The sequence below is a fragment of the Gossypium raimondii genome, chromosome 7 (assembly GCF_025698545.1).
Source record: "Gossypium raimondii isolate GPD5lz chromosome 7, ASM2569854v1, whole genome shotgun sequence".
NCBI lineage: Eukaryota > Viridiplantae > Streptophyta > Magnoliopsida > Malvales > Malvaceae > Gossypium > Gossypium raimondii.
Window position 1 is genome coordinate 4,883,330 of NC_068571.1, and position 24,678 is coordinate 4,908,007.

Consider the following 24,678-nt stretch of genomic DNA (forward strand, 5'->3'; position numbering starts at 1 on the left):
ACTCATAGTGGGTACCAAGGAATATACAAAAGAATGTATGAATAATATGAATGAAAGAATGGTTTGGCAGAAAAAATCCAAAAGAATGAAAGATCATTTGCTCAAAGATGATCGCAATGATGTATTTTATTAAAATAATAATGTTCAGACATGAGCCTATTTCACAAAGAAATTCTTATTGCTTCTAGGCTAAAAGCAATAAGTGTGTTCTGAACATTACTCTAACAGACTCTAAATACTATAGGGTTTCTTTTGCACTCCAATTATTTAGAACACCTCAAAGGCGAATATCTAACAAGGACCCTTTTAATCGCGTCTTCTTATATGGCATCGATGTGAAAATCTCGCTACTTCTTCATACATTGCATTCCCTCCACTATCAATCATGATTGGGTAATGGCTTTTCTGCACTTGATGAGTCACCAAACTTGACAACTCCCATGTCGATGAGTCTTTCAACTAGTTTCTTGAAGGCAGTGCAATTCTCAATCGAGTGTCCCATAATTCCCGCATGATAGTCACATTGTGCGTTCGCATCATACCATTTGGGATACGGAGGTTGTAGAGGCTTCACAGGAAAAGGAGAAACAACACGTGCATCAAACAAATTCTGATACAGTTCCCTATACGGTATTAGGATTAGTGTAAACTGGGGCCTCTCAGTGTTTTGTCTTGTACCAGCTTCCTGTCTCGATGAACCTTGTTGGTTAATAGCCATCTTTCCTGGCTGATTTACTGTAACTGATTTAGAGTAACCTATGTTGTTCACCTCATTTTCTCTTCTTTTTTAGACTGACCTCTTGTTACTCTCCTCTGTATCAATTTTCCCGCTTCTTAAGGCATTTTCGATCATTTCACCATTCATAACTATGTCAAAAAAGCCTTTTGTAGCACTTCCAAACATATGCGTAATGAATGAAGATTTCAGCGTATTGACAAAAAGCATTGTTGTTTCTCTTTCTAATAGTAGTGGTTAAACTTGAACGGCCACTTCCCTCCACCTTTGTGCATATTACCTAAAGCTCTCGTTCGGCTTCTTTTCCATATCCTGAAGGGTGATTCTGTCAGGAACCATGTCTGTTACATGACTGTACTACTTCATGAACGCTTGTGCTAAATCCCTCCATGGACCAATCATGCTACGGCTTAGTTGATTGTACCATTTAGATGCTGCCCCTGCAAGGCTATCCTGGAAACAGTGTATCAAGAGCTGGTCATTGTTAACATATCCCGCCATTCGCCTGCAGAACATGGTGATATGAGCTTCTGGGTAGCTTGTCCCATTGTACTTTTCGAACTCAGGCATCTTAAACTTATGAAGGAGTACTAAATCTGGAACTAAACTCAGCTCCTTAGCGTCAATGCCTCGAGAACTTTCAGTGACCTCCATCGCCTTGAACTTCTCCTCGAGCCACTTGTACCTTTCCTCTAACTGTTTCGGTAACTCCTCCTTCATTCTTTCCTTCTCAGCCACTTCATCAAAGTCAGGAATGACAGAGTTAACAGGGTTATTTCCGGGATTAGAGCCCGGTCCAGCTTGGAAGTTCGAAACACCAGCCCGCAACTACTGCGACAAAATGGTGACAGTAGATTTGCGCGGGTATTCAGCTTGAGTTCGCATATGTGGAGGGGTGAAACCTGAAGGATAGAGAGGTTCATCATCATTTCCCTCTTCAACATTTGCCATGGGGCCCTTTCCTTTATCACTTCCCCCAGTTATCAGTTGGGTTAGCTTTGCCATCATATCATCTTGGGATTCTCGCATCTTCTCAGACATATCCTGTTGCATCTTGACTAACCGCTCCTGCATCTGTAGCTGAAGTCGGTCTTGCATCTCCTTCTGATACTGTTCGAGCTTTTCCAATCTCTGATCCATATCTTTTGTATTTGATTTAGTGCCGTATCGATGTTTGGTTGGTTGGTTGGTTTCCAGGTTAACTGAGCAGTGATTTTAATTAATTAGGATCATTTAAAGGTGTCTAATGCATATGATGTAATGAAATGCAAATGCATGGATTGAATGCAAAAAAGAGACGTTGATTCTGGTTCAATTCTTTACTAGAAAACTTCTCTAAAAAACAAATCTCTTTACACAAAGCGGATATATATACGGCCTCGCCCTCGTACTCCAAGCAAAGACATCGACCATTCGGATATTAAGATGCATCTCGCGAATTTGAGATCCTTTTTTGTTTGATCTAGGTTATAACTCCTTGCTCACTCACGTTCATTAGCTTCTTTAAAATATTGGGACCTTTTACAATTTGAATCCTCAAGTCACGTAAAAAAGTCGTATACTCCTCTTGTTAGGCTATTACCTTTCGTGTCACGTTTTCTTAGACTATAATCGGACAACCATATTATCTTCCACCTTATCAAGAAACCCATTTTCTGTGGCAAGTTCTCTATTAACAACCAAACGTGAATCAACACCTCTTTTTTATGATGAAATGCCATGCAGTCAAAAATGTCATGCAACCAAAACAAAACACACAAGTTAGTATCATGCATAAAATCACAATTCAATGTACACAGGAAATAATAAAAGCACCTATTCAGGACTCCTCTAGGGTTTGGTATAGCTCTACCTAGGACAAGTTCCTAAGGTTTACTATATGAGGGTTAGCTTCTAGAGTAAGGGTACCCGAACCAGCAGATTCCTCGATCCTCACCCATTATAGGCTCATATGAATTGAGTTCAGTTCAAGGGGATACATTTCCCTATGGCTGCACGGAGATGAAAATCTCACGAAGACATAGGTACGAATGTATCCCGGAAGCGGTCCACTACCCTGCACGGAGGTGAAAACCTCACGAAGGACTAGTTTCTCGCTCCCACTTAAAGGGGTAAAACGGACCATGTAATGCAAAATGCAAATATATATCAACCAGCTTGGTTCAACCATGGGAATGAACCACGATGAAAACCAAAAAAAATGAGAAAGGAAATCATGATTTAAAAAAACTTTTAATTTTCGACACAAAGACAAAATATAACCAAGTCATGGCTCGACTCTCTTAGTCCCCAGTGGAGTTGCCAAGCTGTCAAAACTGTCTTTTTGAAAATAAAAATTTAGTTATCGACTTTAAAAATAAAACTGGAGTCGCCACCGATCCTTTATTAAGGTGTGATCGGTTTATCTTAAAAATTATTTTGGTCTACGAATTTTGAGAAAATGAGTTTGGGAGTCAGTTGCGCCCGAGGAAGGGTTAGCACCCTCGTAACGCCCAAAATCGGTACCAAATTGATCATTTAATGTCTTAGTGTCGAAGGTTAAAAAGATTTTAAAATCAACTCAAATGATGAAATTTGAAAAAGGATAATCAATTGTTCAAGTCATGTAAAGAAATCGAGTCCCAATACGTTAGAGTACAATTCCTCATAATCCCCAAACTTTGAATATCACTTTATTTTATGTGAAAATCTTCATTTTGAGAAAATAACATGCCACACCCAATACGTTAGGACACAACAAGTTAAGTTCTCAAAAATGATTTTTATACTCATGCATTTTGAATAAAGAATATCCTCGGTTATTTAAGATCATCAAAGAAAATCAGAACCCAATACGTTAGGGCTCAATTTCCCTCAAAAATCCCAAACTCCGAATATTGCTTTTATTCAAAAAAAAACTTTTGAATCAAGAAAATAACTTTGATGTATGATTAAAACCAAACTATATTTTCAAAAAGGGTATGTTAAAAAAAATAATGTACAATATGATACAAATACTTTAATTTAAAGCATATATGACTAAATATTTACAAATATATATATACAAGTACAATATACAAGTAAATTTGCAAATATGTGTACACATATATTTAACACGCATATACAAAGATACACATAAAAGATGGAATGGAATATATCAATCAAAACTAATAAAAGAAATGCATGTATATGTATTTGAAAATCGTGAAAATAAAAATATAAAAGTATGTATATGTATATATATTTACAAAATAAAAAATGTATAAGTATGTATAAAATATAAAGCATGTGAAAGTTAAAATAAAAACTTATATAAAAAGAAATTTTTAAAATAAAAATGTGTGAATGAAATATATGCATGCATGTATAAAGCTCAAAATATATATACGTTAAATATGCATATACATGATATATAAAATATGCGAATATATGTATAGAAAATATAATAATAAATAATATAATAATAAAATGTCAAATAATATAAAAGAAATTAAAAAAACGATTAAGGATCAAATTGAAAACTAAACAGAATTTAAGGGCCGCATTTAGCATTAGAAAACACGCGAATGGACCTAATCAAAGTGCGCACAACAAAAGAAGGACCCAAATTGAAATTAATCTGTTCTCTCAAAACGTTGCGCAGCATCACGGGCCAAATTGAAACAGAAGCAAATCATGCAGCACGATCTAAAAGAAATAAGATGGGCTTGATTAAAACGCCTCACAAATTGGAGGGACTAATAGCACAAATTTACCCTTTAAGGCCAGAACGCGCGGATCCTCCCCTCCGGGTCGGGTCACCGCGTGGGTCTGGCCATCAATACGGCGCCGTTTTACCTCTGTTATTTAAAATTTTTTCCATAAAACCATTTGAAACAGAATGAAAGGGAAAAAATTAAAAAAAAAACCCCAAATGCTCTGCTAGGGTTTTCATCCCCTAGGTTTTTGCGCCGCCGATCAAGCCTAATGCCCATGCTCCGACTTCGACGGAGATGACACCGGTCTTGACGACTCCGGCGTCCAGGTAAGTTTTTCTTTCTTTTCTTTGTTATTTTAGGTAAAACAAAATGAAAATAAAAGAAAATAAAATGAAATAAAAAAAATATAAACAAAAAGAAACGACGAACACTACCAAAGTAAAAACCTTCGAAAAAAAAGCAAATTTGATCTGTATTTCCCTCTATTTTTTTTACACTGAATCCCCCCACTTTTATAGATTAAAAATCGGGCTTTTATAGCCGAAATAGAAAAGAAGAAAATCTAAAAATCAAAGATCAATCTATCCTATTGTTTATCCGTAATTTGTTACCCGATTTTTGCCCTTCTGTTTTGTGTTTGTTGTTTGCAGTATCTCTGGAGGCGTGTCTTGTGACGCTTACTGGAGGTGTCGAGGAGTGCGACTCAGTCTTGCGATGGTCTTAAAGAGGCGATGAGTTCTGCTGCTAAGGTCATTAGGGTTTCTGAAATTTTGATTTTTTTTGGGCTGGGGTCTGAAAATTGGTTGTTGGGCCTGTTATTTTTTCCTGTTTTAGTTTTTTATGTGGGCCCGGGCATATTTGGACTTGTATAACATGGATTGCTGAATTCGAAAAAGACGTCCGATTTTAGAATTTGAGTACCATTACTGAGAAACCTTCAAAGCCGGTTCGTACAAGAGACAAATCATATTCCAAGTAGTTCAGATTGCAGGAGAATATGGCAAACTTGCAGGAGAAGAACAATTACACACCTGAAAACCAACTGGAGGACTGGGACTTTCACCAACTTTAATGTCCTTGTACTGCAAACCGGATTCCGTAGTTACCATAGGTACCTTCATCAAACACAAAGTACAAAATCATTAGCTACCAATCATCATCTACGGAAATTAATCATTTGTTCACCGGTTAAATTACCCACTTATCATCATCACCAAGTTTTGTTCACTGTCTATTGATCTCTTTGTTACTAGGACTCTTTTATTTTCCCTAAATTACCATTTCCCACACTTGTCCAACACATTCAAACATAAGGCAAAACTTAAGAACCAAGTATATGTACATGCTGAACACATACTGGTATTCAAAACTCACATCAAATCAGGGTAACATAGTGTTATACTTTAATGTATAAGATGATCAAGCATGCCAACAAGAAGTTTCAAAACATCAACTGCAATGCCTAGATAAGGTCAACTTCATTGGATATTAAGCAAAGGTTAGGTTTCTTGATTAGTACATTACTAATGTCTTACAGATGCAATGCCTACTTGGCATATTACACAACATGAATACATGAGTGTCTCAAATTTTATATAAAATAACTTGAACATGATATGATATGGTAAAGAACCCAAACACGATAGGATACACGAAATGCTGTTAAATAAGTAAACGAGCAGCCTATGGATAGAGGAAAAATCACAGATAAGGGGGCTATGCAATCTCACCATACATTTTCAAGCTCCTTTTCACAGGCATCATCGCATAGTTTCAGCTTTTCTTCGGGTGGCAAGCCGGCACCATCGCCATTTGGCGAGTTCAACGAGATAATCAGAACTCCGAAAAGCAACCCCATCACATCCCTTCATGTAACTAAATTCGGTCCATTGCTGTATTTCATTGTCTTACAACTTGAAGCCTAACGATTATAGCTTGAGCCCTGATATTTAAGAAGGCCATATGATTGGCATACAGTTTCTTCTCAGATGCAAAACCTAACGCAGTTGCATCAAGTTCAAAATTCAAACAGTTGAACCACCCAAAAAATCTTTAAAAAATTATGTACGTATTCCAGCATATTATATATATGTATACACCGACACACACGTGCAGGATATACAATCCTCCAAAAAAATATATGAAAGAAAAATCCTTTTAAAAATAAATGAGTATATTGTATCAAACATAGACTCGTATCCGACTGGAAGACATGTAAAGTTGCAATTTGGGTTTTATATAATGAATTGATGTTAGACTGAAATATATTTTGAAAGAAGGATCAAATGAGAAAGGAGAAAAGGGGGACAAATAAACACAAAAGGGAACAAACCAATTAACAAGCTCTACATTAGCAGAATAAATAATCAATTAATCATTTGCATTAAAAGCTGAAAACAATGGAGTTAAGGGAGCACCTCTCTTTTATCATTCAAGATAATTGTACCAACACCTACACGGTGTGTTGTATTTTCAAGGATAGTGCCAGGGGTCTTAGGAATCCAGAACACGAGCATGAGGTAACTTGGCTTAGCATGGTGGTATCTGAACCCCTCCTATAATCAATTTAATGTGTTTCAAAACAACTTGACTGTCAAAACACTATAATTATCAACAAGAAGATATACCAAGGGTTACATAATATTGTCAACAATATCAAACTTCACTATCAAAGTGAAGATAAAACATATATTCAAAGTTTTGCTCTACAATTTAGGACTAGGCAATGGAATATTATTAGCATAGACTACCTTCACTGTAGTTTCAACTAGACATATGAGTCCAATAGGCAATTTAATCCAAACTCCCTTTTTACCCTGCACAGTAAACTCCAAATGTAATGGATATAAACCAAAATGGTAAAACATGAAAGTTATAGCCCTTAAATCAATTTTCAAGAAGATGATGAATAACTTGATTATGCAACTAAGAATCCTAACAATTAAAGTAAAGACTTGGTCATTTTATTCACATCACAATCACCAGAAAACACCAATTGATCACTTAGATAACTAATTTAGCATAAATCAAATTTCCTCATTGTTATTTCACAAAGATCCCCCCACATACAGAATAAGACTTTGGCACTGGATGAACACTCATCATTAGAAGTCATCATACTCATCTTTGCCAATAACATAGACGCTGACATCTCCAAGCACCGTGTAAACAATGTAAACAGACCTGATAAAAGAACAGTTTTCTTCATTTATTTAAATTGATATCTCAGGATGGCTTTAATTAAGGTTTAGGAAACAGATCCATCCACAATCAACAAAGGCAGGAAACCTATGGCCTTGATGAATTAACTCATGGAATTAACTTAATTTCAGGGTAGAAAAAAATAAAAACATGACAGAAGCAAAAAGGTTATGCTACTGCTGTATTTTGAATTAGAAGTGTTAGAGTAGTTACTAAAATAGTTAAAACTGTTATAGTCAAGAACGGTTGTTAGCTATTAGTCGACTGTTAGTCTGTTAACGTCAGTTACGTTAGTTACGTTATGCATTTTTCTATAAATGCATGGTTTCTGCATGCATTGAATAAGATGAAGAGAAGATTATTTTTTTCTCTTTGTGTTTTGTTTTTTGTTCAATAGTTTAACATGGTATCAGAGGTGAATCGATTCCTGGTGTTTTTCGCTTGAATATTGCTGATCATAAGCAGTATGGCTTCCGGTTCTGTTGATGGCGTTGTCGATAGTAGGTTCTTTTCTACAACAAGATTAGCGTTTTTCTTGATGATAGCAACTACTTGCTATGGCGACAGCAGGTACTCTTGGCAGTCAAAGCACATAGGCTTCAACGCTTCTTAGATGAGCATCAAGATCCTCCCAATCAGTTTCTTTCTGATGGCAGTGGTGATCGTTGTGAGAATCCGGAGTTTGCGCACTTTAAGCAACAGGACAGTGCTCTTGCGTCATGGTTACTATCTTCTATCAGTCCATCTGTTCTCCCTCACCTTATTGGCATGGATACAAGTGCAAAGATCTAGAAGGCTGTTGTCAGCTGTATGGCAGTAAAACAACTTCCAAGTTGATGTTTTATCGGCGGACGTTGCACTCCCAGCGCAAGGGTGAGCTGAGCATTAAAGAATTCTTGGTCAAGATAAAAGGATGTTGCGATCATCTTGCTAGCTGTGGTGAGATTATTAGTGAGCATGAACACATCACTGCAATATTAAATGGTATTTCTCCCGACTATGAATCTGTTGTTACTATTGTTACGTCAAGCCAGGTGCCTTACACAGTTCAAGGAGTTACATCTATGCTTCTGGATGCTGAAGCTCGGCAACAGCTTGTGAGTACTGAAGTCTCGAGTTCTGCTAACATGGTGTCTCATCAATCGTCTAATTCTACAGGTTCAAATGGTTCGGTTCCTGTCTATAAACCTACGTCTACAGTTCGAGGGCAAATGTCAGGGCGTGGGCGAGGCCGTTCTTCTCATTCAAAGATTCAATGTCAGTTGTGTGGGAAGCCTGGTCATCTTGTTGACCGTTGTTATCATAGGTTTGACTCGTCCTACAAGAGTAACAACTACAGGCCTCCTCCACAAGCAAATGTTTGCATGGTTGGGTCAAGTCCTTCAGTTACACCCTGGTTCCCCTCACAACCTCAATGGAGTTCACCAGGCTGGTGTTTTCCCACTCACCCGTCATCTGTTTGGAATAATCCGTTTGTTGGTGGCCCTTCACAACAGGTTCCTATGCCTTCTTCTGGTGCGACAATAGCCCTACCTCAGGCATATGTAGCAACACCTGACACTGTAGCTGATAATTCCTGGTACCCGGACTCAGGTGCCACACATCATTTAACAAATTCAGCTAGTTCTATTGGTGATAGTGAATCCTTTAAAGGATAAGGTAAGGTGTTTGTTGGAAATGGATCAGCTTTACCTGTTTTGTCTACTGGAAAATCATTATTACTTACACACTCTCGACCTTTGTACATGCGATCATTGTTGCTCGTTCCTGGAATTACTAAGAACCTCTTATCTGTATCCAAGTTTGCTAAAGACAATCAGGTCATGTTTGAATTTTTCCTAATCCGTACCAGGTGCGTGATTTGAAGACAAGGGAGGTTTTACTTCGAGGCTCCGTTCAGCATGGGTTGTACAGACTTCATATTAATCAGCCTACTAGAGCTCATGTTCCGTCCAAGTCTGCTCAGTGCTTCTCAACTAGTGTCAGACTTCCTCTTAGTGTCTGGCACTATCGCTTAGGACACCCTTGTCGGGCTAAACTTACAAAAGCACTTATACGATGTAATGTACAGTTTTCTGATAACAATAAATTTGTTGATTCTGTTGCATGTTATCTTGGTAAGGAATGTAAGCTTCCATTTCAAAAATCAAACACTACATATACATCTCCTCTTCAACTGGTTGTGGCGGATGTTTGGGGACCAGCTCCAGTTACTTCTAATGGTTTTCGGTATTATGTTGCCTTCACTGATGCCTATTCTTGGTATTCCTGGCTGTATTTTCTGAAGAACAAATCAGATGTCCAAACTGTGTTTCCACAGTTTCATCGACAAGTTGAGAGAATACTTGGTACAAAACTCAAGTTTTTACAAACGGATGGGGGAGAGGAGTTTCAGGCATTGAAAAATTATTTGAGTCAACAGGGTATTGTGCATCGTCTCACTTGTCCTTACACGTCTGCTCAGAATGGTCTTGTTGAACGAAAACATCGACAGATTGTTGAAACAGGTCTTTCTATGTTAGCTCATGCTTCAATGCCCGTGCATTTTGGAATGAAGCTTTCTGCAGTACTGTGATCTTGATCAACAGGTTACCCTCTCATCCTTTGGGTGATGTTTCACCATATGAAATGCTGTTTCAGGAAAAACCCGATTACACTTACTTTAGAATTTTTGGGTGTTTATGCTTTCCCAACCTGCGACCGTTTACCAAAACAAAGTTGCAATTTAGGTCAATACCCTGTGTTTTTCTAGGATACTCTTCCTTCCATAAAGGTTACAAATGTAGGGATCCCAATGGTAGAGTGTATGTTACCCGTCATGTCACTTTCAATGAAAATAGTTTTCCTTACAAAGCTGCTTTGTCAACAGTCACATCACCTACATCTAGTCAACACGTTGTGCTAAACTCTTAGTCTTACCTTCTCCTAATGAACCGTGTCCTAGCAATCTACCTACACCTCCACCTAGCAATCTACCTACATCTCCACCCATCACGTCAACTACATCTACTACACCGACTTCTTCACAATCAATGTCCAACACACCGTCTACCTCTCATAATATAATACACAGTCAACCTACTCCCTCTATGTCACCTATGCCATTGTCCCCTGAACAACAAGCACACCCTTATCAAATTAACACCCACAACATGGTTACCAGAAGCAATGCTGGAATTTTTAAGCCGAAAGCATACCTGAGCACATCAAGTTCGTTATCAAAAGATAATCCTTCTGACATTCATACAGCAATGACGTTTGAGTGTTGGCAGACAGCAGTTTACAATGAGTTACAAGCCTTGGCTCGCAATAATACATGGACCCTGTGTTCTCTTCCAGAGAATCGAAGAGCAGTAGGGTGCAAGTGGTTGTTTAAAGTTAAAAGAAAGTCTGACGGATCTGTTGACAGATACAAGGCTCGGTTAGTCGTAAAAAGGTTTTCTCAACATGCCGGGGTTGATTTTCGTAATACATATAGTCTGGTAGTTCGTGCTTCTACCATTCGCACTGTTCTTTCACTTGCAGTTATGCAGAGGTGGCCTCTACGTCAAGTCGACATCAACAACGCCTTCCTTAATGGCGAGCTCACTGAAGAAATATACATGGAACAACCTCCTGGCTTTGAAGTTTCAGGAGTTGCTGGTCAAAAATTGGTGTGCAAGCTTAATAAAGCATTGTATGGTCTGAGACAAGCCACTCGCGCCTGGTTCCAGACACTTAAGGAATACCTACTGACACAACTTGGTTTTCTTATGTCCAAAGCTGACTCCTCTCTATTCATACGAGTTTCTGAAGGGAAGTATCTTCTTCTTATGGTATATGTCGATGATATTGTGATCACTGGTAGTCATGAACAAGATATAGAAGATGTTGTGCATCGTCTTCACAGCAAGTTTGCTCTTAAGGACATGGGAGCACTTAGTTTTTTTTCTGGGCATTGATGTTCAGAGAACATCCCAGGGACTGATGCTGAGTCAGAAAAAATATGTTACTGAACTCCTTGAGAAAACCGGAATGCATGGGGCTGCATTCACACCGACACCTATGGTAAACCTGCCCAAGCTAGTAGCTTCAGATGGCAGTCCTCCTTTCCCTGATGTGCACCTATATAGAAGTGTTGTGGGTATGCTACAGTATGTTTGCATTACCCGACCTGACTTGGTTTTTTGTACCAATAAACTCAGCCAATACATGAATGCTCCAAGTGAAACTCACTGGAAAGCAGTCAAACGTGTCTTAAGGTATTTGGCTGGCACCATCGATCATGGATTGTATTTTCAAGCAGGACAACGAGAGCTGGTGGCCTATCTGATGCTGATTGGGCATCATCCATTGAAGACCGGCGTTCTACTTCCGGATATGTGATATATCTTGGTTCAAATCCTGTGGCGTGGTGTTCAAAGAAACAATCGGTGGTGTCCCGATCATCTGCTGAAGTAGAATATCGCAGCCTAGCAAACTGCGTGTCTGAACTATGGTGGATTCAACAGTTTCTGAAAGAAGTTGGAATACCATTGACTAAGGTGCCAATCATCTGGTGCGACAACTCCTCAACAGTATCAGTCACAGAAAATTCCACACATCATGCAAAGATGAAGCATGTTGAGATAGATCATCACTTTGTTCGTGAAAAGGTTCTTGCTGGTTGCTTACAAGTCAATTTTATTCCCTCTGCTCAACAAGTTGCAGATGTTTTCACAAAACCGATCACCCCAAAGCTATTTTCATCCTTCAGACGTGCACTTCAGGTTCTGACGTCAAGGGAACTTTGTGATCGAAGAAACAAACAAGCTGGGGGAATGTTAGAGTAGTTACTAAAATAGTTAAAATTGTTATAGTCAAGAACGGTTGTTAGCTGTTAGTCGACTGTTAGTCTGTTAACGTCAGTTACGTTATGCATTTTTGTATAAATGCATGGTTTCTGCATGCACTGAATAAGATGAAGAGAAGATTTTTTTTTCTCTTTGTGTTTTGTTTTTTGTTCAATAGTTTAACAAGAAGAACCCACTGCCCAGTTGAAAACGTATCCATAAGTACAGACTATGTTTCTTTTTACTCTCAAAATGGCTTTTCCACTTATGAAAGTTACCAGGCCACGCGAACAAAGATATTCATACTTGTGAGAAGCAACAAGCAGCTCTTCATTTTTAACACCTTTAAGATTATCTGCTCACAGTTTAACTAGGAAAGATCTCCAATACAGCCGTTCCTCAGCTGGAACTCCATTAAAGCTACAATAAAATATAATCCTTGAGGTAATTTTTCTTACATCTCCCCCTCTCGGAGCCCAAGTATTGTATACGCCCCCAAAATAAAGAGGCTTGAATACAAGAAGAAAAGCACCTATACCTAGCAAAATTAAGTGAATACCCAAATTTGTGGTCATTTTATTTCTATCTTTCCATACATAACCGAAAAAAGGAAAAGATTTTTCAAGAGTTTTAGGTCCCAAAAGTACATGATAAATACCACCAAAGTCCAATACAACAGAGGAAATTAAGTGAAGTACTTCAGATACAAAGTATGGAAAGGTGTCTATAACTTCTCCGCCACGACCTAACCCCCAGCCTAGAATAGCTAGGTGGGGAAGTAAAATTAATCCTTATTCGTACATGAGTTTTTCTAGGACAAAATGAGCCATTTCAAATAGGTTCATTGCTCCGGCCCAGAATACGATTAATCCAGCATGGGCTACATGGGCCCCCAATAGTTTACTGGATAAATTGATAAGTCAAACATTCCCGACCCACCAAGCGAAACCGGCGGTTTCTTGGTCACGACCGACTAAAGCTAAAGTTCCATTAAAGAGCATTTCCACAAGGTAGAACCTCCTCAAGGAATATAAGGTTTTCATGAGGCTGATCTTGAGCCGCCATCCAAGCACGAATACCTTCGTTTAAAAGAATATTTTTGGTGTAGAAAGTCTCAAATTCAGGATCTTCTGCTGCACGGATTTCCTGGGAAACGAAGTCATAGGCACGTACTTAGGTTTAGAGCCAGACCGACTACTCCAAGAGCACTCATCTATAAACCGGTTACTGATACAAATAACATAAAGAAATGTAACCAACATTTATTGGAAAAAGCAACCCCAAAGATTTGGGACCAAAAGTGGTTAGCGGTGACCATTGAATAAGTTTCTTCGGCTTGAGTTGGGTTAAAAGCTCGGAATATATTTACACCATCACCATCTTCAAATAAAGTATTCTCTACGGTAGCACCATGAATAGCGTATAGCAGAGCCGCGCCTAATACACCGACAACTCCCATCATATGAAATGGGTTCAATATCCAATTATGAAATCCTTGGAAAAAGAGGATGAATCAAAATATAGCTGCTACACCAAAACTAGGCGCAAAGCACCAACCAGACTGACCTAGTGGATAAATCAGGAATATAGAAACAACAACAGCAATTGGACCAGAGAATGTGATTGCGTTATAAGGTCGCAATTGAATAGATCGCGCCAGTTCAAATTGACGTAACATAAAACCTATTAGTCCAAAAGCGTCGTGGAGAGTAACAAATGTCCACAAACCACCTAATTGACACCAACGAGTAAAATCTCCTTGTGCTTCAAGACCCCATAATAACAACAAAAAATGTACTAAACTATTAGCAGGGGTAAAAACTGCGGCGGTTAAGAAATTGCAGTCTTCCAAATAGGAGTTGGCCAATCCATGAGTATACCACGAAGTTACAAAGGTTGTACCTGTAAACCACCCCCCTTAGCGAAATAGGCACAAGGAAAGAGCAATAGGCCAGACCAACCTACAAAAACGAAACGGTCCCTACGTAACTAGTCATCCATAATATCAAATAAATCATTTTCATCTTTGGTAAACTTACCAAGAGCTATAGTCATAGCAATCCTCCTATTCAACTACTTCAATCATTTCCGAGCACCTTATGTTATGGGGGTGCTGGGGGATTCGATTTTTTATATATGATTTGATTTCTCGTGCACTACCCCCTTACCAAGAGCTATAGTCATAGCAATCCTCCTATTCAACTACTTCAATCATTTCCGAGCACCTTATGTTATGGGGGTGTTGGGGGATTCGATTTTTTATATATGATTTGATTTCTCGTGCACTACCCCCTTATAATTAATTGGTTTTGAATATAAAAAAAATATTTTCTTGTATTGGTCCATAACCTGACTTAGGTAAATCCATGAACCCAATTCGTTTATTCTTTTCTATTTTTACTAGTCGTCTAAACCATGAATTGTCTTATGGCTCATCAATCAGATAGATGAATTTTTTGAACGAACTCTTCAATTCAAGGAAGAAGCAATCCCTTCTCTCGCTACTGGTTGATCCCCAGATCTACCCCTCCCCCTCCATCAACTAATCTTATTCTTGGATCTTGTTCGTGAAATTGATAAAAATCAATATTTTTATGTATTTTTATAATTTGTATGTGTATTAAATTACTATAGTCTGATATATATATTTCCTTCATTTTATTTATTTTATTTATTGTTTTCTTTCTCATATTTCCTTCAGATGAATATAAAACAAAAAACTCCAGAGGCTTTTTTCATTTCACGAATCGAGAAATCTACTTTGAATCTTTTTTGATATACATAAAGTAAATAGAAAAAGATTCAAGTTCCTATTTTCAATCTAAGGCTTCTTAGGATTTCTATATGCTATTCTCATCTATCTATTTTATTTTATTCTTTATTCTATTTTGCTCTTATTTAATTATTCAAATATTTTATTTATTTAATTATTTTTTATCTTAATTTTTTATTTTAATTGCTTTCTTTAAAATTTAAATTTTTAGATTTGACTCGGATTTATTTGTGTTTCGCTTAAAGCCCTAAGTCAAATCCGCAATTTGGACAAACTTACGATCATATTCTGCGCACGTTCTTATAAGAACAACTGCATTAAACATTTATGAGCAATTGACTGTTACATAGGGATATATTATTTCGTGAAGAAATGACATAATAAAGTCCACATTTTGCAATATTGTTGCTATTTTCCATTTGAGCTTGCATATTGATAATTCATTAAACATGACATCTACTTAATAGATTTACACAGGAAGAGGTGTTGGAAGGGGCCAAAAGAGCCAAAGAGAAAGCAGCACGCGACGCAATGGAGGCGCGAGGGCTTGTTCCGAACTCAACCCCGCTAAACACAACATCAGTCATCAATGGTGCTGAGTCTGAAGGTTCAGCCCCAACTACCGATGTGCTGCAAACTCATCTTCCTATAGTCCGGCCAACCGTGCAGCTGATACAGATCCCGAGCCTGCTAAACGAGAATGACGCCGAGTACCTCCATTTGTGTAGATGTAATAGATTCATAATACCTAGTAAATGTAAAGGCTAATCTTCAAATTATGGACATTTTTTGGACATTTTTATTCCAACAAAAACTGTTAAAGATCACATAGGGTATATGTAATGGTTGGGCGTTCATTATTTAATAACATGAAAAAATACTAGTTGGGATGAGAGAGGCTCGAACTCTCGACCTCAGGATAACTCAAGGAAGCTATGAGACCTACGCGCTAGCCAACTGCGCCACCACCCCTCGTTGTTTCTTCTACGCATATTGAAGTATTAATTTTTGAGATAAGCAGGAAGCTCAGGAGATAAACGGAAGCAATCCCAAAGAAAGAAGCATTTATTATTTAAGGAATTTCGATTTTGTATAAATTATTATTAAAATTATATCCTCGTTTTGCAATCGAAAATTAAATTATATTAATTTATAGTAGGGTTTAAGTAAATAAATATAAAAAACATCTAAAATAACTAAAACATGTGAACATAAAAAAAAATTCGATTGAGGCTTCACTCGATTGACATCGGTATTATTGTCAGTGCATGAAGATATGGCTTCGAGTGTGCTGAAGTACATTATCCTCCTATTTAAAGGTTGTGAGAGAGACTATGGATAGTTCTACGTATTGAATAAAAAATAACATATATGATAAGAACCTATAATGAAATTAATGTTTATAAAATAAATTATTATTGTGTAAAAGTTTATATAAATTTATGAATATGATTTTAATATGCAAAATATTTGTATCAATATAAAAAAAACTAGGTAAAATACATCATAATATAAAAAAATAATATGAATATGTCAGCATTTATATAAAATAAATTATTAACCTATGAAAATTATATATAAATTTACATTACACTAAACACACAAAGTAACATAAACACAAACATTTGAGCAATATGATGCAACAATTTTGAAAATAAAAGAGTGAATAGAGATAATATTATATAATTATCAATTTTCTCCATTTCTTCCTATTATAATTATCTCTTCAATTACACTTAATTTAATATACGTGTGGGAGAAATTCACTTGCACCAAAGTAAAACTTAAGTGATTTTATATTTTTTAGTAATTTTTACATAAAACGAATAGTTTGAATTTTTAAATTTATTTCAGACTTGATATGCATGACCTACACGAATGGAACATGAAATATAACTGTTGGATTGTTAAAATATTAATCGTATAAAAGTTACGGAAGATAATAAAATCACTTAAGTTTTACAATAGTATAAGTGGATCCTCCCTACTTATAATATTATATGGCTTCTCAATTACTAGAAGTCCCTATATCATATTAAAAATTTTATATTAATCGTTCTACTATTAAAATGAATATTTTAATCCAAAAAGTTGATATTTTAATCTTTACACCTTATTTTTATTGTTAATGGAATGACGTGATTTAACCATGATTGACGTGTTGAAAGGATAAAACACCAATTAACAAACAATGGTTTCATTCAACACTCGATAAATGACTTTTAAATAGTTGAATTAACATGAAATATCCTCATTAAGAGACCAATACGCAGAGTCTATGAACTATTCCATTGGCTAACCTACGAACATTACTAATTGAATTTGTAGCAAGTTTTAACTTTATTTCAAATACACCCTTAACAAGTGGCGGCGACCGCGGTAAGCACAACATCAATCACCAATGGTGCTGAGTCTGAAGGTTCAGCCCCAACTACCGATGTGCTGCAAACTCGTCTTCTTATGGTCCGGCCAACCGTGAAGCTGATACAGATCCCAAGCCTGCTAAACGATAATGAATTCATAATACCTAGTAAATGTAAAGGCTAATCTTCAAACTATGGACATTTTTATTCAACAGAAATTGTTAAAGATCACAGGGCGTATATGAATCATAATGAGGCCATCTAATGCTAGTTCACATCAAGTACTCATCATATTCTCAGCAATATGTACTCTCAGCAATGAAAATGGTTGGGCGTTCATTATTTAAAAATTAAAAAAATTGGTTGGGGTGAGAGAGGCTCGAACTCTCGACCTCAGGATAACTCAAGTAAGCTATGAGACCTACGCGCTAGCCAACTGCGCCACCACCCCTCGTTGTATCTTCCATGCATATTAAAAATATTAATTACTAGTGACAATCCCAAAGAAAGAAGCATTTTGTATAAATTATTATTATTAAAATTCTATCCTCGTTTTGCAATCGAAAATTAAATTAAATTAAATTAAATATTATAATTATATTAATTCATAGTAGGGTTTAAGTAAATAAATATGAAAAAAATCTAAAATAACTAAAACACATGAACTAATAGAAAACCTTTATAAAATAAATTATTATCGTGTAAAAGTTTATATAAATTTATGAATATGATATTAAAATGCAAAATATTTGTATCATTATAAAAAGAACTAGGTGAATTACATCATAATATAAAAATAAAAATAATATGAAGCATTTATATAAAATAAATTATTAACCTATGAAAAATTATATATTTTACATTACTCTAAACACACAAAGTAACATAAAAACAAACATTTCAACAATATGATGCAACAATTTTGAAAGTCAAATAGTGAATAAAGATAATATTATATAATTTTCAATTTTTTTCCATTTCTTCCTATTATAATTACCTCTTCAATAATAATTTTTGAACCCTACGAAATAATTCTTAAAAAAAAACTAAATTATTGGTGGTAATTATACTGCTTTATAATTCTACAAATGTGTTTCTCTTTTAGAATAGTGTAATTGCATCTGATATATATAAATGAAAGTCATGTGGACAAAATTTGATTCGACTCGAAAAAATTGGAAAAGAGTTCGAATTTTGAATTATTCGAATTTCAAGTTCAAATCGAGTTGAATTTTTGAATTCGAATAAACCAAATAATAAACCCTTTTACTTCCTTTCTCCTCGAACCCTTGAAACCTTTTTCCTTTTACTTCCCCAAACCCCACAAAAATCTTCCTTTTGCTTTCCCCCGAAATATTTACTTCCTCCCAAAAAACCCCAAAAATTTTCTTTTTTTGAATTTATATCTACTATTTATATTATTGAATTAAATTTCACATTTGGTACTGTTTATATTATTGAATTGTTTAATCATGTTAAATCTTTATCATTTTTTTGTTAAAATTGATTTATTGATGACTCCATAAAATATTCGTGTTAAAATTTTCTATTGGTATCAGTTTCACATTTTATCTTTAAAATAACTTTCATTAAAAAATCTCTTTTTTTTAAAAAAATTAATATATTTTTTAATTTCAAAATACATGGTGACAAGAATCAGAAGATAATTAAGCAAGCAAAAAAATAACCCGTATATAAAAGATTAATAAATAAATTATGAGGGGATGAAAGTTAATAACAAATTTAATTACGGTGGGTGGTCGCGGCTAGAGAACCCAAAGCCATTTTTTTAATTTAACTCGAACAAATATGTTCAATTCAATTTGAATTCCATCTTATTTGACTCGATTCGAGAAAATTTCTAATCGAGTTAGGATTATAAAATAGGATTCGTGAACTTGATTAACTCGAAAATTTTCATTCGATTCAATTCGATTGAACACTCACCACAAATCTTAATTAATTATCTACATAAATTTTCCAATTCCCAACTCCCTACTACAACAATACATGAGTGCTTTAATTACACTTAATTTAATGTATTTGTAAGAGAGATCCACTTACATCGCCTTTTCATAATTTTTATATGATTAATATTTTAACATTCTAACTGTTGAATTTATGAATATATTTATACTTGTCATGTATGTAAATTTTTGTATCGATCGATATCTCTATCATATTGACCTAAAATATTGTATATATTAATATATTTAATGGTTGAAAGCTTTTTTTACACAAAACGAATAGTTTGAAAATTTTAATTCATGTCGGTTGATATGCATGATCTACATGAATGAAATATGACAATTGGATTGTTAAATAATTAATCGTACGGTTTATCTTTGGTGTAAGTGGATCTCTCCCTACTTGTAATATTATATGGTTTCTCAAACGGTTAACATTTACTATAAGTCCCTATATTATATTAAAAACTTCATTTCAATCATTCTACTATTAAAATGAATATTTTAATCCTGTACGTTTAAAAAGTAACACTTTAATCTTTGTACATTATTTTTATTGTTAATGAAATGACGTTACGTTAAAATGGTTTTTTAAAACAAAAGATAAACATCAATTAACAAGCAATAGTATCATTCAACACTCGATGAATGACTTTCAAATACATCAATTAACAAGAAATATCCTCATTAAGAGACCAATAGGCAAGTCTATGAACTACTCCATTGGCTAACTACGAACATTACTAAAGGAACCAAATCAAAATAAGAGCAAACTTCATAGACCTTCTCAATAATTTACCGTTTAATTTAATCATTAGAGCATAACAATCGCTCTCAATGATTATGATCTCTCAAAAGGAGAGTCAATGATAGCAAAAGCCTCAGCAGGGATTAAAATATATGATATATATATATATATATATATATATATATATATATATATATATATATATATAAGAACTTATAGTAAGTTTTAACTTTATATCAAATACACCCTTTACAATTTGAGGTGGCTCCCTATGTGGGGATATATAGATGGTTATAGATGAATAGATTCTTAATTTCATTATATATTATCATGTGAATTTTTAGTTCGATAAATTAGTTTTAGTCTAAATTATTCCGATCCTCATCTAGAAAGTTCATATTCTTCAGTCATTGATAAACAATTTGTTGGACAATGCTCAACGCAGTTACCACAAAATATACAGATTCCTAAATCAATAATGTAATTAAGTAATCGTTTTTTTCGAATATCCGTTTTAAATTTCCAACCAACAACGGGTAGATCTATAGGGCATACACGAACACATACTTTACAAGCAATGTATTTATCAAATTCAAAATAGATTTGTCCGTAGAAAAGTCTATTCACGGATAAACGATTTGCGTGGGATAAGGTAATCATGAAACCTTAACCAATGTATGTTCTCGAACTGTTTGGTGGCCATAATTCATGAACCCAATTACCTTAGGGACTTTTTTTAATTTTATATTAACTAAATTCTATTTTATAATTGATTGATTACACGAAAAAAACTCAAAGAATTGTTTCTATCAATATTATTTTCATCTATTACGAGCAAAAATCGCAATTTGACAAAAATTAAACATATAGAAGATAGAAAAATAAAATCAGAATAGTAACTTGAAAAAATGCAAGGCATCTTATTTATCACCGAAGCTACCTAGGTAAGGTTACTTTTGGATGGGCGGTGTGACGCATCCGACCTTCTAAACCAAAAAAAAAAAAACTAAAAAGATTTAATTATTTCTAGAAAGAAAAAAAGGAAAGAACATCATTTGGCTTCTTTGATGAGATTTTCAGCTTGAGCCTTGTCAGGAAGGGATGGGATGGCTCCTTTTTGAGTTGTAGAAATTGCTCCACATGCATTTGCAAACACCAGTGCCTCCTTCAGCTTATTTTCATCCTGTTTTCATAAATTAGGTTATATTCAGAAAAGAAACCCTAAATCTTGAAATAGAAAAATATTGGGATTATAAGATCTATTTATACGTTGAAGAGATTTGGATCTTTGGCTACAGCTTGTAGAAATGCACCGACAAAAGCGTCGCCGGCTCCGGTGGTGTCGATGGTTTTCACTTTGTAGCCGTTCACCTTTCCTTTGAATTTCTGCATTCATTTTCCACAAACATTCATAAATTGCATTTTGAAGGTTTCAAATTTGTTACCAGGGCCCTGTAATTTTGGAAAAAGTAGTTTGAACTTAGTCCTTGTACTTAAAATATTATACCTTAGTGAAGTATCTGCAACCTTCTGGTCCATCAGTGACAATAAGCAACTTGAAGTTGTCATTCCATAAAGACATAACAACATCATCCTTTTTAGGGTCTCCTTTGGTCAGAAATTCCACCTCATCATCACTAACCTGAAATCAAACGATACCATGGCAAAAATGCATAGAATACCATGTACTAGAAAGTTGCTATCACATTGGAGGTTGGATTTTTAACGATAGAAATGAATAGATTTTAACACAAGAATAAGTTTTCGAGTCTTACCATCCCCATACGAAACTACTATATATAATAAAAAGAAAACAATATTACCTTGACAAAATCAGCTTGATCCCATATGCTCTTAATCCCATCCCTAGCAGCCTCAGGGGAAGGCCACAAAGGCAAGCGAACATTAGGGTCATAAGAAAGCAAAACCCCAGCCTGTTTAGCCGCTTTCATGGCGGCCATGTGAGCTGATTTGCAGGGTTCCGATATCAAACTTATGGATCCATAATGGAATATCTTGGCTTGCTTAATGAGATCCAATTTCAACTCCGATTCTTTCAACAACATATCCGCACTAGGGGATCGATAAAACATGAATTCCCTTTGCCCATCCGCCTTCAGCGTAACGAATGCCAACGCAGTCCTCGCATCTTTGTCAAAGCAGATCCCGTCGCTGTTCACTCCGCTCTTCTTCAACAGATTCGCCAACATGTGACCGAACTCATCGTCTCCTACTTTGCCAATGAAGGCAGCGTTGCCTCCGAGCTTAGCGATGGCACATGCAACGTTAGCAGGTGCGCCGCCGGGAGCTTTGATGAAAGCGTAGGATTCAGCCAAGGAAACGCCGGCAACATCAGGAACGAAGTCTATTAGCATCTCGCCGAACGAGACGATCATAGGGCTCTTTGCTGAATTGTTGTTCATTGTTCTTAATTCTCACTTTCACTCTAATTTCTAAATTTTAAAGCTTAAGTTGGACATCTTAAATAAAGAAAAGAGTATAACTATTCTGTTTTTCTATGATTCTTTCTACCTATTTTTAGGGGAGAATCAAATCTTTTTTATTTAACCCCTTCAACAAACTAAACTTATCTGCTTTATCTACACTATTTTGATCATTTTTTTAAATATTTTTATATAAACACTATTCATTTTTAAAAATATCTATTTAACTATAAATAGCCTAAATTGATTTAAACAAGTGAAAAGGGAAATTTTATTTTAAAATTTTGAGTTATATTTTGTTATTTTTATCTTATTTTTCTGGTATATATATTTTTAATTTTAATATCTAATTACTATATCTTAAAAATTTAAATGATTATTCAACAGGTTGAAACTACAATAATTTTGGGTGAGTTGTTTTTACTGGAAAATTTTAAAAGTATATATCAAAATAAATTTATTTAATGGTTTAAATGAGGAAAATTAGGAAAATAAGTAATTTTTTATTTCTCCCTTTCACTCCGATTCCTAAATTTTAAAATTTGAGTTTAAACTTGAGGTGAAATCTTTAATAAACAAAATATGTTTTTTTATGATTATTCCACGTAGAATCAAATCTTTTTCGTTTAATTCCTCTACCAAACTAATGTTATTTACTTTATTTACAGTATTGTGGTAATTATTTCTTTTAATATTTTTATATAAATATTGTTTATTTTAAAAATCTATTATTAAATTTTGAGTAAATATTTCTTTTACCATATGAAAATTTCTACAAATTTAGGTAAGTCAATTGAACAGATAAAGATAAAGTTAAGAATTAAGGTCTAACTGGTTACATGTAACTCAAAATAGCCTAAATTGGTTTGAACCGGTAAAAGAGAAATTGAAAAAAATCAGTTAAAAATTAGGTATTTTCTTTTCTTTTCTTTTGATTTTTTAAATTTGAGTTATATTTTGGTTCATTTTATCTTATTTTTAGAATATATATTTTCTAATTTTTATATTTAATTTATATGAATTGCAAAGAATGAATTATTAGACCAAAAGAATAAGATATTGAATTGCAAAGAATTTATATGAATAATAAACAAACAATTGGAGTGAGCCTTTATAAAGATATAATAGTTGTGATTTACACTCAACAAATTAACAAGCAAGATAGTGGGACTATAACATGAAGAGTGATCTCATAATTGAACAAGATAGTTCAAAGTTTTTCTATGTTTTTTTAAAAACAAATTCAACAATATGAATGATCGAATATGGTTAGGCAACTTACCAAAACCTAATCTCATCTAAAGAAAGGAAAGAAAAGGGCAATTCAAAGATTAATAAGGTTTTAAGGGTTAAAATAAGTGGGTAATAAATGAACAAAAATGGATTAAGCTCAAAGGGGTTTACTAGTGGGTAATAAAGTGGGTAAACAATTTAAAGGCTAAATGGCTTAAATCCTAAGTGTCTCTATCATCTCAACATATCAAATCATTAATGTGGTCTTGACATGTATAACAAAAGGAAGTTCTAGAACAACAGACCTAGTTGACACACTCAAAATCAAAAATAACTTGAAAAACAGGGTTGGCGGTTAATTAATTATTCGAACTCTTGGCTAGCTCATACGCTAAAAGTTAAATACTACCATGATACTGGTTTTTTAAAAGCGTGATTAGGAAATATACCTTCCTATGCCCGAAAAAGTGTGTGAGCTGCCAAGGGTCTTTTACAAGTTGAATTGTGCTAGTGGGTTAGGATAGGGACGCAAATCCCAGTGATGAAGGCTGCGTGGGTGCCGGGAGTGTTAGACTACAAGATACAAAATGGTATTGGTAATTTAGGCATTAGGGTGGTGGCGAATTTGATTGATTCTAATACCAAAAAAATGGAGAGCAAAAATAGTGAATAATACCTTCAGTGAAAACGATACTAACAGAATTATGTGTATTCTATTAGTAAGG

At 34.9% G+C, this 24,678-nt stretch overlaps 1 protein-coding gene, 2 non-coding genes and 1 pseudogene across 3 annotated transcripts; all 4 read right to left on the reverse strand.

Moving 5' to 3' along the window:
* Positions 1-12,862: 12,862 nt before the first annotated feature.
* Positions 12,863-13,884, reverse strand: LOC128042471 (photosystem II CP43 reaction center protein-like; annotated as a pseudogene).
* Positions 13,885-16,083: 2,199 nt separating this feature from the next.
* On the reverse strand, positions 16,084-16,170 carry TRNAM-CAU (transfer RNA methionine (anticodon CAU)). Its single transcript is given in 2 exon segments — positions 16,084-16,119; positions 16,133-16,170. It is a non-coding gene; the product is annotated as a tRNA-Met (tRNA).
* A 1,755-nt stretch (positions 16,171-17,925) lies between these two features.
* On the reverse strand, positions 17,926-18,012 carry TRNAM-CAU (transfer RNA methionine (anticodon CAU)). The gene is given in 2 exon segments: positions 17,926-17,961; positions 17,975-18,012. It is a non-coding gene; the product is annotated as a tRNA-Met (tRNA).
* A 3,309-nt stretch (positions 18,013-21,321) lies between these two features.
* LOC105804826 (probable fructokinase-5) lies at positions 21,322-22,699 on the reverse strand. The gene is made up of 4 exons (XM_012637609.2): positions 22,100-22,699; positions 21,784-21,918; positions 21,546-21,662; positions 21,322-21,459 (listed from the first exon to the last, which is right to left on the reverse strand). The coding sequence occupies exons 1-4, from the start codon at positions 22,697-22,699 to the stop codon at positions 21,328-21,330; spliced, it is 984 nt and encodes a 327-aa protein (XP_012493063.1). The 3' UTR covers positions 21,322-21,327.
* Positions 22,700-24,678: the final 1,979 nt, after the last annotated feature.